Source organism: Nycticebus coucang, chromosome 2 (assembly GCF_027406575.1).
Source record: "Nycticebus coucang isolate mNycCou1 chromosome 2, mNycCou1.pri, whole genome shotgun sequence".
Taxonomy (NCBI): domain Eukaryota; kingdom Metazoa; phylum Chordata; class Mammalia; order Primates; family Lorisidae; genus Nycticebus; species Nycticebus coucang.
This window is the reverse complement of record NC_069781.1, coordinates 72,761,052-72,774,498: the sequence shown is the minus strand read 5'-3', so window position 1 is coordinate 72,774,498 and position 13,447 is coordinate 72,761,052. Positions and strand designations below refer to the sequence as shown.

Sequence of the window (13,447 nt, the reverse complement as noted above, 5' to 3'; positions counted from 1 at the left end):
TCCAAAAGGATTTAAAAATAACACAGAGTAATGAAGATTTTACTGTAGCCAAATTTGAAAAATAAAACACAAGACTTACTATAAACTGATAGTAATCAATATAGTGTTAGCATAAACATGGACCTATAGACAAATGGAACAGAGTTCAGAAAGACTCACAAATAAATGTTCAACTGACTTTCAACAAAGATGCAAAGGAAGTTCAGTGGTGAAAGAACAGCTTTTTTCAACAAATGATATGGTAACCACCAGCTATCCATATGGGGGAAAAAACTTTTTCCTTACCTCATAGTACACACAAAAATTACTTTCAAGTGAGAAACAGACATAACCATAAAAACTAAAACTTAGAGGATTTTTCCTCAAAAAACATTGAAAATGAAAAGGCAAGCCATAGACTAGGAAAAAATAATTGCAAGACATATGTATTTGACAAAGGACTTGTTTCCAGACTATATAAAGAATTCTTAAATTCAGTAATAAAATGCAAGGAATGATTAAAAAAAAGTCAGGACAGTGGTTTCTTCTAAAGTATAGGGAAACTTGATCATATTTATGTTTAATTTCCTTAAAAATTACTAGGCAGTGAGCACACAGGGCTTTACTATAATTTTATTTATTCTTTGTTCTATTCTTAAAATATTTTATAATTAAAACACAAAGAGTTAACACTATACTCAAAAAGACACCTTAATTCATATTACTCCATTAAATTATCATAGTTACTAAGACTTTCAATGGAAGGTTTTCCTACCACAGCTTATTCCTCTATGTTATTTGATGTCAGGGGACATAAAGATATGTAAAACTACATGCAGAAAGGAAAAGGGTTGAGTCATATTTCTAGTTTCCTTCTAGTCATTCCTATTCCATTATCATTTTAAACTTATCAAAACTAGTTCACTGGCTTTCCCCACCTGGGACTCATATTTTTAAGCTCTATTTTCTATGCTGGTTCTATGATTTTACAAGTTACAAGGATGGTATATTGCTTAGGAGCACAAACTCTAGAGCCAGACTGCCTGAGTTTTAATCTTGAGTTCACCAAAGACTGCAGTAACTAAGAAAATGCCAGGAAGGGTACATTAACCAGTGTGATGAAAATGTGTCAAACAGTCTATAAAACCAGTGTATGGTGCCCCATGATAGCATTAATGTACACAGCTATGATTTAATAAAAAAAAAAAAAAAAGACTGCCTGACCTTGGGCAAGTTACTTATGCCTCAGGGTAAATGTTGAATACAAGTAAGATGCTTACAGCTAAACCTGGCATATAGTCGAGTTCAATAAATGTTAACCATTCTTTTTATCTTCTTAGCGTTGTTACTACTATTACAACTACTTTTTTGTTTGTTTGAAACAGAGTTTAGCTCTTGTCACCCCAGCTAGAGTGCAGTGCTGTCATCACAGCTCACAGCAACCTCAAACTCCTGGACTCCCGATTTTCTTGCCCACAACCTCCTGAGTAGCTAGGACTACAGGTATACGCCCCCACAACTGGCTAGTCTTTTCTATTTTTAATAGAGATGGGGTCTCACTCTTGCTCAGGCTTGTCTTGAATGCCTAATCTCAAGCAATCCTCTGGCCTCAGCCTTCTAGAGTGCTAGGATTACAGTGGGAGCCGCTGCACCCAGTTTACAACTTCTTTGACTTAATCTCTGTTTCTTCCTTTGTTCTCACTATATCAAAGAAAGTAGTAAGACAGTCTTCCTATTAATTGTTCCCAGAACAATCTGACCTCTGTGGTGGAGTGTGTGGTCTACAGTCTGTGGTAGAAGTCGACCACTACAGACTTCTTCCTACAAAACTTCCTTTTAAGTCTCCTCATTCCAACCTATTGTATTCTCTTGTCACATTTATCTTTACTCCTTTCCATAAGCCCTCCATTCTTATAGGAGGAGTAGTTCTGTGAAGCTCTGTCAAGGAAAAGAAATATTTCACAGCAGGTTCCCAACCAATCACTGTTTTAAAAAGTATGACAGTTGAATGTCTATTGAAGTGAGCTGAAAATCACAAGGCTCAGTTTATTATCAAGCAAGTTACATTTATTTCTGTAAAAGGAGCAACAAGTTATAACTTGCCTTTGACTAGCATTAGGCAAGTCCCTATGATATCAGCAGTCACTCTTCACAGAGTTTGAGATTTGATTTAGTACTATAGAAAACACCAGTTCTCAACCTGGGCAACACAGTGAGACACTGTCTCTAAAAAAAAAAAAAAAAAAGCCTTTAAAAACATTAGACAGGCATGGTAATACGTTCCTGTATTCCCAGTTACTTGGAAGGTTGAGGTGGGAGGATTACTTGAGCCCAGGAGTTCAAGATTGCAGTGAGCTATGATTGTGCCACTGCACTCCAGCCTAGGCAACAGAGCAAGAACCTGTCTCTAAAAAATAAAAATAAATCATTAGTCTTTTTTTCTACCAGTATAGAAATTGACTGTCACTTATTTCTCTAGGCCCTACCTTCCCTTTTGTTATAAAAAAAGTTAAATAAATGTGATTACTGACTTGGTACCCGTAGCTCAGTGAGTACAGTGCTGGCCACATACACTGAAGCTGGCAGGTTTGAGCCTGGCCTGGGGTTGCTAAACAACAATGACAACTGCAACCAAAAAAGTAGCCAGGTGTTGTGGAGGGGCCCTGTAGTCCCAGCTACTTGGGAGGCTGAGGCAAGAGAATCGCTTGAGGCCAAGAGTTGGAAACTCCTTTGAGCTATGATGCCACAGCACTCTACCAAGGGTGACAAAGTAAGACACTGTCTTAAAAAAAAAAGTCATCACTCTAGCACCATGTTTTTTCCTGATGAGCAAACTAAGCACAGTTATCCAGAAAATTAATATGAATGAAGAAATAGCAGAGATGAATTTATGTTATTCTTGAACTACATAAACTCTGAGTTTCTATTAATTTTAAAGGTTTGTGATTCTATTCTCAAACTACAAACCTATATAAAAGCCCACTAAATTTTATGATTCACTTGAGAATACTTCTAAAACTGTAGAAAGCACTCTGAAATCTTTTATAAAAATATTTTTCTATAGCTTCAAGATAACTGGGTCTAAAATTTAACACTATATTGTTAAACAAACTATGATATTACATTATGAATTAATACTTTGGTGACAATGCATCTTGGAACACTGCTAAAATAGGCCCAGAAATTTGATATGGGCACATAAAAGTTATACAGCTGAAATCATAAAATTTAATTTTTTTTTTCAACATTTACCTTTTTTCTTCTTTTGCTCTCATCTGTTCTTCCTGTCTCAAAACTTGAACCATTATAGATTCACAAACTCCACTTGTCAAGCCTGCCAAACTTCGAGGTGTTGACCGACGCCTTGTTGAAGTACATGCAGTTCCCTTTTCATCCTCCAATCCATAATAGCCTCTAGATGTAACTGCTATCGTTGTCTTTTCTCTCAAGTGCCTTAGAGAAGAATAAGTCAATTTACAAGGTCAAATCTTCTGGATAAGCAATAAACCCCCTTAATCAGAATTTTAAGAAGAATCACTTTTGCTAACTTCGCAAAAAGTATTTAGTTAAACCTTAACTATGCTTCAGATTTTTATCCTTCCTATACAATTTCTTATATTCCTTAATTATGTCATAAAGTCAGTATGACATTTCTTTCTCTACGTTAAAAAAAAGACTGAAACATTAAAATGAAGAACTAAAACACTATAATTTTAATAGAAAAAATTTATTGTTTGCAATATATTTCACACTGGGAAAATGTACAATAAAAACAACGTTTTGGGAAAGAAAATTTACAGTGATATAGACACTTTGAAAAATTATAAACAAATGACACATTACAAAATACAATTGTAAATGGAAATTTGGAAACTTCCTGACTAAAAGAATCTAGGAATCCAGATTTCCTCTTCAACTTTACCACAAATGTCTCCTAACTCTATGATGTTTTTATTAATACATGGAGATACTAATCTGATGCTTAAAGATGATGAAAAATAGTTTCTTAGCAGTTCGTTTAATTATCCATAATTCCCCATAATAAATGTGAAATGACTGATTGCAACCATTTATACTGGGAAAAGAAATATTATGTCAATTTTTTTTTTTTTTTTTTTGAAACAAGAGTCTCCCTATATCGCCCTTGGTAGAGTGCTGTGGAGTCCCAGCTCCCAGCAACCTCAAACTCTTGGGCTTAAGTGTTTCTCTTGCCTCAGCTTCCCAAGTAGCTGGGACTGCAGGCGCCTGCCACAACGCCTGGCTATTTTTTGTTGTTGTTGTTTAGCAGGCCTGGGCTGGCCGGGTTCAAACCCTCCAGCCCCGGTGCAGGTGGCTGGTGCCCTACACTCTGAGCTATGGGCGGCAAGACAATTATATTATATTATGTTACACTATATTATATTAATCTTATAAAAGTTTTTATTCTGGGCTGGGCTCAGCAGCTCACACCTGTAATCCTAATACTCTGAGAGGCTGAAGTAGGAGGATTCCTTGAGCTTAGGAGTTCAAGACCAGCCTGAACAAGAGTGACACCCCATCTCTACTAAAAACAGAAAAAAATCAACTGCGCTTTGTGGCAAGCACCTGCAGTTGCAGCTGCTCAGGAGGCTGATGAGGCAGGAGGATTGCTTGTACCCAGGAATTTTAGATTGCTGTGAACAGCTAGGCTGATGCCATGGCACTCTAGCCTGGGCAACAGAGTGAAAACAGAAAAAAATTTTTATACTGAATTTGCACCTATATGAGGGTTAACTATAAAAAATTTCAAGGAAAACATCTGCTCTTCTATCTTAGTCAAATGCATCAGAGCCTCTGAAAGGTTTTATACATACTGTTTCTACCACAGCAAAATCAAGTCAATACTCAAAGTAAACATTCAACATAGTAAATAACAATTTATATAAATTAAAGTTAACCCTATAGTTATATTTTACTATTTTTTTACAGGCTTTCTTAATATATAATAGACTAAAGGTTCACTAAAATATAAGCCTTTATGGCATAAAACATAATCGCAGTTCTGTCCTTCTTGAACAATGCCCAAGTGGCTTATTACAATTAGAACAGCTTTATAAGTCTTACCCTCAATGTCATCTAGGTTCCTTGAAAAGTACTGATTGCAAGGTTCTACTGAATGATGGTACCATTATGTGTTTTCCCTGTTATAAGGAGATAACACTTTAATTCAGCTTTAAGAAAGACATGAATGTTAAACTGCTTTTCCAGTAATACTAAAAATTTTGGGCTAATCTAACACACTATTTCAGGCTAGGATCCTTTAGTGTATAATAGCATACACTTGTATGATGACTAACTGGGCTAGAGGTAAGGAATTATGGGCTCAAGGTTAAAAGATGAGTGGGACCATGTAGATACTGAATGGGTGTACTTGGGTTTTTTTAAGACATGGTCTAGTTCTGTTGCCCCAGCTACAGTATAATGGCATCATCATAGCTCACTGCAACCTCCAACTCCTGAACTCAAGCAATGCTCCTGCATCAGCTTCCCCAGTAGCTGGGGCTACAGGTGTGTGACACCCCACCTGGCTAATAATACAGGGTTTTTATTAGGTGAACTAACTACCCTCTGATTTAATTATTTCATAAAACGAAAGAGAACATCAATGGACAGTATTACACAGTATTACAGTATTACCCCTGATGATCTCTCAGGGATCACAGTGGACACAAAGCATGAGGAATAATGACCCAATGCATTGTGGATAAGGTGAGTTGAGGGAAGTAGCAAGTCACATGTCCAAATTGTTATATAAATAAGTCAGAAACAATATTTTACCCTTTAACTTCAGTTTTATTAATATATAAGATGAAGTTTTAAACTACTTTCTAAAATGGTATTTTCTCAGATGAAAGACCAAAATAGTATCTTTTATTACTTATTAGAATAAAAATTTATAAGCTTTGGTATTTATCACTCACAATTAAAATAAAAGAAAATCCAGCCAACTATGCTATTTCTCTTATCAACACGTAAAGATTCAAAAGACTTAAATTACTCAGTGTTGAAAAGGACATAAGGAAAGAAATTTTCCTACTCAGGAGGCTGAGGCAAGAGAATTGCCTAAGCCCAAGAGCTGGAGGTTCCTGTGAGCTGTGACGCCATAGCACTCTACCGAGGGTGACAGAGTGAGACTCTTGTCTCTAAAAAAAAATAATAATAATAATAAATAAATTAAATTAAATTAAATTTTAAAAGGAAAGAAATTTTCTCATACATTAGTGGGCATGTAATTTGGCACTGTCTCTCTGGAAGTCAATTTGGTAATAATCATCAAAGTTTAACACGAACATATCCTTCAACCCATCATGCTTCAGGGAATTTATCCTACAGACATACCTCCCATAACTTAAGCGTGTACACAGAGTATTACTTGTTATTTTAAAAAAACACTGGAAAACACGTCCTTCAATACAGGACAGAGTAAATAATGTACACTACAACGGGAATAGCGTCCATACATAAAAAAGAATCAGGAATATGTATATGTACTCACTGTAAAAGATGTCCATATTATATTGCTGAATGAAAAAAATTTCTGAACAAAATGCATTTTTCAACCCCAAAATAATTTATATACAAGTATATATATGTACATATACATATGGCATCTAATGGTGTATTTATATACATGTCTAATTTCAAACTTTCACCTAGACTACTATAATCACTTCTTGACAGGTCTTCAGCCTCTCTGATCTCCCTACAGTCTATTCATAAAGCAACCCAAGTAGTCCATTTAAAAAGCAAATTAGATCATATCTCCTCCAAAGTCTTCCAGTTATATTTAGAATACAATCTAAAGTTCTTATACTAGAACCTTTACCTACCTCTTCAGACTTTATTTTCTGCCACTCTGACCTTAGGTGTTTGTATGTCAGCCACAGGAATCTCCTTTTTATTCTCAGTCACACCAACACATCTGCTTCTCAACATCTGGGTGCTTGATCTCTCTGTTAAGACACTCTTCCCCCAGATATTCATATGGCTAGCACTATCACTATATTCAGATGTCTGTTCAAATGCTACCACATCTGACTGACAGGACTTTCTTAACCATGAAATCTAATATAGAATACACCATTGTTCTCTTCTCTTAATCTGAATGTTTAATGTTCTTCTTCTTGTTATTTATTACTATACTGAATTATATAATTATCTATTTATTTGATAATTATCCACCTCTCTACCAAAATGAAAGTTCCAGAATAGGTTGTTTTGTTAATGACTGTACCATCAGATTCTAAACGGCACAGTATATATTTGTATGCGCATAGAAAGTATCTGGAAGAATATACACCAAGCTGTTTACTTTTCATTTTAAATCCACACACATAGTTAAGGTTTTAAAATCCCAGTCATGTATTTTGTCCATAATACAAGAATACTGACTGATTAAATAAATATTTGTACTATTTGAGTTCCATTCATGAGCAAATAAGATTAAAAATAAATCTTCCTCCAAACACAAATAAATCAATGATAAAATAAATATATGACTCCCCTTTTTAAATTCAAGGTTTTTTTCTATTAGAAAAATTATTTCATGAAATCAACCTGACAGGCTCGGTGCCTGTAGCTCAAGCAGCTAAGGCACCAGCCACATACACCAGAGCTGGCAGGTATGAATCCCGCCCAGGCCTACCAAACAACAATGACAATCACCATCAAAAAATAGCTGGGTGTTGTGGTGGGAGGTTACTTGGGAGGCTAAGGCAAAAGAATCACTTAAGCCAAGGAGTTGGAGGTTGCTGTGAGCGGTGATGCCACAACACTCTACTCATGGCGACAGCTTGAGGCTCTGTCTCAAAAAAAAAAAAGAAAGACAATAGTTTGAAAAAATAATAATATATTGCCAACCATTAGCAAAAGCTAAGCAATAATTATGGTTGACTTAGTGAACTTTATAGAGTTATTCTTTCCCTTTTTCCAAACAAAGCATGTCAGAATTCAGAGGCTCAATTCTGTTTAAAAAACCTTTATTTACAGTTGATATGTGAACTGACACTGTTCTCCTTTTCCCAAACAGATGTTCAGTAAGGGTTCTTTTCCATTATTGTATGATTTTTTTGTTATCAAAAACAATGTAAATGTATTACTTATAAAACTGTTTCTGCATAATTGAAACTTGGAAATAGAATTGCCTAATCTCTTCAAAAATATTCTAAATGAAGAGTTTCAATCACTTTTTTAATCCAGTCATTTAAAAACTGAAACTATGATTTTCAAAGTCCTAGAAAGAAGAGACAACATGTTTAATGAAGGTACTATTTACAAATGTTGTATGCAAAGTTAAGGGAAAGTAGGAAGGGAAGACGAAGCACTACTCTGGGCTGGAGGTAGGGAGGTATTACTATGCTAGGTCTAATAGGGAAAGGAGAGGGAATAGTTCTGGAACCAAAGAGCTGTAACTGTAATAGGGTACCATACAATGATACAGCACAGTTACTAACAACCCGCAGCACAGAAAAGAAGCTATTAGAACACATGGTCCTACCTCTCTGTCCTGTCAGTGCTTCCCATAGGCTGAACCCAATCAGAAGACAGAGGAAAGGTAGATGAGTTAATACAGTCCTCAGAAATCAGCTTCTTGGGACACAGAGCAGAGTAAATGGAATGGAGAATGCATTTGAAAGGGTAAATGAAGATTAATAGCACTATGCAACTTAGTGTGGATTTTCAAGAGCAACTAATTGGAATTAGAAAAGACAGAAATTTTGCTGGTAGATTTCAACAAAAAAAATTTGCGTATTTCATCAATAGACATCATTATATATTCAGCTCAACTTGGCTGTACTTCTTTCATCAAGATTTATATATCTTTATGAGGTCTGACCTACAACAGCAAAGTATCAAACAAACCTAACCTAAAATAAACCTTTCAAATAGCTCTACAGACAAGTATTAAACCGAGATTTTAAAAAATAATAAGTATCACAATGCCCTCCCTAAAAAGAACTTTTTATACCATTAATAAACAATGTGTAAAAAGTATTATTAAATGTTTATTTACTCATATTTTATGTATCAAGTTTGTTTTATAACATATAAAACATAATAGTATACAAGTATCTATGTATGATTTATAAATAAATATGCATAAAGATACATATTCTTTTTTTGGTTTGTTTTTGAGACAGTCTTACTATGTCATCGTCAGTAGAGTGCCATTGCATCCCAGCTCACAGAAACTTCAAACTCTTGGGCTTAAGCAATTCTCTTGCCTCAGCTTCCCAAGTAGCTGGGACTACAAGTGCCCACCACAATGCCCGGCTATTTTTTTGTTGCAATTGTCGTTGTTGGTTAGCTGGCCAGGGCCGGGTTCAAACCCACCAACTTCCATGTATGTGGCTGGCATGGGCACCAAGTCTAAAGATACATATTCAAAATTTTTTTTCTGCTTGGTAAGTCAAATCATAAAACTTTGGAGACCACTGCTCTCATCTCCAGCTATATATACACTACCTGATACCCAAAATAGTTTTCAGAAAAAAAGTTCCTTATACTCACAAAAAAAGCATTTGTAACAGACTATTAAATTTATTTCCCACTTGATATTTATGTTCTGTTCTCTCATTCATTACTCTTATTCCCCCTGAACTTCTTTTTTTGTCCGAATCCAGACCTCTAGTAGCTTGTTTGACTCTTTCATTTGCTCTAACGTAATTCAGCTTTTTTTTTTTTAAACTATTCATATAGATAATTAGTTGGGACTCATAATACATAATGTCTCATCATTCTTGATCAATTATCTTTCTGTCTCAGCATGTAGGCTCTTTCTTACATCTTAGCTAAAAGCTGCTTTACCCTAATACCTCCACCAGTGAGCACTGCAGAAAAAATAATTACCACCTTGTAATCTGTTCTCTAACTACAAACTCAACTGGTCTCTACTGTGCCTAAGATGACTTCTTTGAAGGTGGTCAACTCTCTTTTTCTTTCTCCATAGAAGAATTTCATTATTCAAAAGCTTCATTCCACCACCTACCATCACTTAGCAGCTGACCTTGCCCATCACTTATTTCACAGAGAAAAACAGTAGTTTCTAAGTAAGAGATCCATTATCTTCCTGTTTCTCAAAAACCAAAAGTATCTAAATCCAGGCCCATCTTTACTTCATGCTTCAGTGAAAACTATGCCTCCAATCTTCTGATGAAAAATGAATCACTACACAGGTATCCAGAATTTACATTTCATTAATTATATTCTGTACAAACATATTTAAGTTTATATTAAAAAACCACCCTGAGTAACATCTAAACTGCTATACACACTTTGTCTTTCATTCACACTTCATTTTCTTTCTTCTTTACCTTCCTTCCCTTCCTTTCTTCCTTAGACAGGGTCTCACTCTACTGCCCAGCTAGAATGCAGTGGCATAATCATAGCTCACTACAACCTCAAACTTCTGGGTGCAAGCCATCTTCCTACATCAGCCTCCTGAGTAACTGAGATTTTTTTTTATTTTTTATAGCAATGAGAGTGGGAGTGAGGGAGGGTCCCATTATTTCCCAGGCTGGTCTGAACTCCTGACCTCAAGCAATCTTCCCACCTCAGCCTCCCAAAGTGCTGGGGTTCCTTAGGGACCATGTCAACTGAAGAGGAAAAAACAAAGCACTGGGATTACACGTGTGAGCCATCCTACCCAGCCCCAATCTACTATAATGTGGCATCTGCCTACAGCTACTCTACTGAAATCACTCTTCTCAAACGATCTCTCAGTTTTGAAATACAAAGGCTATTTTTCAGTTCATATTTTACTCAAACCCTACATACTATCTATCCACTCTTCTGTCAAGAGGTTGAACTGGACTTCGCAGAAAAAACAGTTTTAGAGGGAAAAATGGAGGTGGTATATTAAGCAAAGACAAAAATATTATTTCATGTTATTAAAATTCATTAATTTAAAATATTTATTGAGCAACAAGGATTCAGCAATGAACATGCTGACAATTTGTATAAATGGAATGAAAAGTATAAACATTAAAGATGACTGATATTTTCAGGTTGAAAAATGATGACACCACTGATAAAAATGTTAAAGATGAAAAGACAAATAGGTAAACTGGGAAAGAGATTTGGGTTAGCAATACACTTAGTTTTTAACATTTGAGATAATAGTTGCAAAACCCACTGGAAAAGTTCTATAGATAGAAATATGAAACTAAATTAAAAGGAAAGCTCAAGATACTGATTTGGGAGTCTTAGCTATAAGTTCATGAAAAATAAATGTTATCTCCAGAAGAATAAATAAAAATAAGGAGATAATCATTTAAAGCCTAAAGTAAGAGGTAAAAGGAAAAACACAGCAAAAGAGAAGGAAGACTCTAAGATGAGTTAAGAAAGAAAAGTTAAGAAAGTTAAGAAATGGCACAATAGAGGTCAAAGGAAAAAAGTTGTAAGTACTAAGTGATCAAAACTGTTTAATTTTACAAACAGGCTGAGAAAGGACCAAGAAAAAGTCAAGCATTAACAAGGCATTCATTAGTAAAATTCAAAAGATCGACTTCAAAAAGAAATTAATTATAACCTTATAACTTAAAAAATTTTCAAAGCCTTTATTTTTTTCTGAAATGGATCAAATAAATAACATAATGCCCAAAATAACAATTAAAGACTATCGTAACTGATTTTTAAAAAATCAAACATGTTCTTAGAATGTTTCTTTTATCTTTTGAATTTAAAGAAGGCACAAAAGCAAATGTGAAGTTTTTATTTATGTAGAATAGGATTTGGAAGGAGCCTTATCAACACTGACAAGTTTAACAAATATTTTTAATAAGTTAAGGCTGCTCTGCTGAACATATTACTTGTGCTACAGCTGTTCCTTACTACCAGAACAACTCTGGAGATCTCAGTGCAAGTAGAACAGAATCTGCATAGGTCATTAACTCTCAGTGTCCAGATACATTCATGTTCCCTAGAACATGCTAAAGATGTGATGAGTCTGCAAAGTAGGCCGGTAAAGACCTTGGCTTCTTGCTCCTGGCAACTCCTCTATATATTTGCCAAGCACTGATGAGGCTTTAAGTAGCAGATTACAAATTCAGGATACTTTCAGATTTGGACAATGTACAAAGAGTAAAGAGACAAACTAGAGTAAGTCTTATTCCTGCCTCTCTGAAATATCAGTTCTTAACAAAGAGATGTAGAGACCTGTCAAGAGCTAAAGACATAATTGAAATTAGGTAGATGTGGCAAGTGAATATTATATTGCCCTTAGAAAATAAGTATTGCTATCAACTTTGCTTTTCATCTTCCATTTCATGAATGAGAATACATAGTATCATTCTTATCCCCCACAAACCAGTAATTTCTATTGTTCTCTCACATAATTTCTTATACCAAGTGACCAAAATATGGGTGGTGGAAATGTTGTTTCTATTATACTGTTAAAAAGCCACAAATCTTATGGAAAAATAAATACATGAAAAAGCCTTGAAAAGCATTAAAAAGCATTCAAAAGCCTATTAAAAAGCATTCTGAGGTTATACTAATAAGGATGTTTAAAAGAAGACAATGAACAGTTAGACACATCAGCAACACAGTGGAGGAACTTCAAGAATATATTCAAATACACCAGGAACATATCATGAAGAAGGTATTTCAAAACCATGGACTAAAGTGATGTCATTACAACTGGCAGATATTTGAAGAAAAAAAATGCAGCTGGATTTCAACCTCACTTGTTTTTGAGACGGAATATCACTCTGTTGCCCTGGGTCACAGCTCACAGCAACCTCAAATTGAAGAGCTCAAGCGATCCTCTTCCCTCAGTCTCCCACATAGCTGGGACTATAGGTGGGACTACACCACGTCACAACACTGGGCAATTTTGAGAGACAGGGTCTTGCTCTTGCTCAGTTTGGTCTCAAATTCACGAGCTCAAGCAATCCAACTGGCTCGGCTTCCCAGAGTACTAGGATTACAAGCGTGAGCCACTGCACTGGGCCTACAACCTCAGTTCTTCCAAAAAAAAATTCCAGACTGATCCATTAATGCATTTGATCATTCATTCAATCATTCAATGTTTACTAAGAAAGCACAGGTAGTGGAACAGCTGTTGGCACCAAAACTTACAGGCAAGATTCCTGTTTTTCCTGAGTTTGTGTGACAGTAAAGAAGACATACAAAAAGTAAACAAATGCATACATAATAAAGTTGTAACTATAAGTTACATACTATTAGGTCTGCAAAGGACAGTGTTCTAGATAAAAGAGCAAGCATATATAAAAGCACTGAGATAAGAAATGTCTTAGCAAATATGTAGGAAGAACAGAAAGCCAAACTCTTTCCTGTAACTTAAGTGTCAATGAAGTACTTAACTTGAAACAGAGTACTAACTTCATTTAACGTTCATTTTTAAAATTTCACTCTGGCTGATAGGTAGAAGATGGACTTTAGAAAGGAAAGAGCAAAAAGCAAATGCAGGGAAACAAAAGTCAGAAAA

General features: G+C 35.3%; 1 protein-coding gene across 3 annotated transcripts in view; it reads right to left on the bottom strand.

The window, feature by feature from the left end:
- KIAA2026 (KIAA2026 ortholog) overlaps nucleotides 1-13,447 on the bottom strand; it is a 96,570-nt gene that overhangs the window by 65,040 nt on the left and 18,083 nt on the right. For 2 of the 3 annotated variants that reach the window (XM_053573297.1, XM_053573304.1), the window contains exon 2: nucleotides 3,232-3,432. The exons of the other annotated variant lie outside the window; for it this stretch is intronic. In XM_053573297.1, the coding sequence (XP_053429272.1) occupies nucleotides 3,232-3,432 (201 nt within the window). The remainder of the gene's footprint in view (nucleotides 1-3,231; nucleotides 3,433-13,447) is intronic. 3 annotated transcript variants of the gene reach the window in all.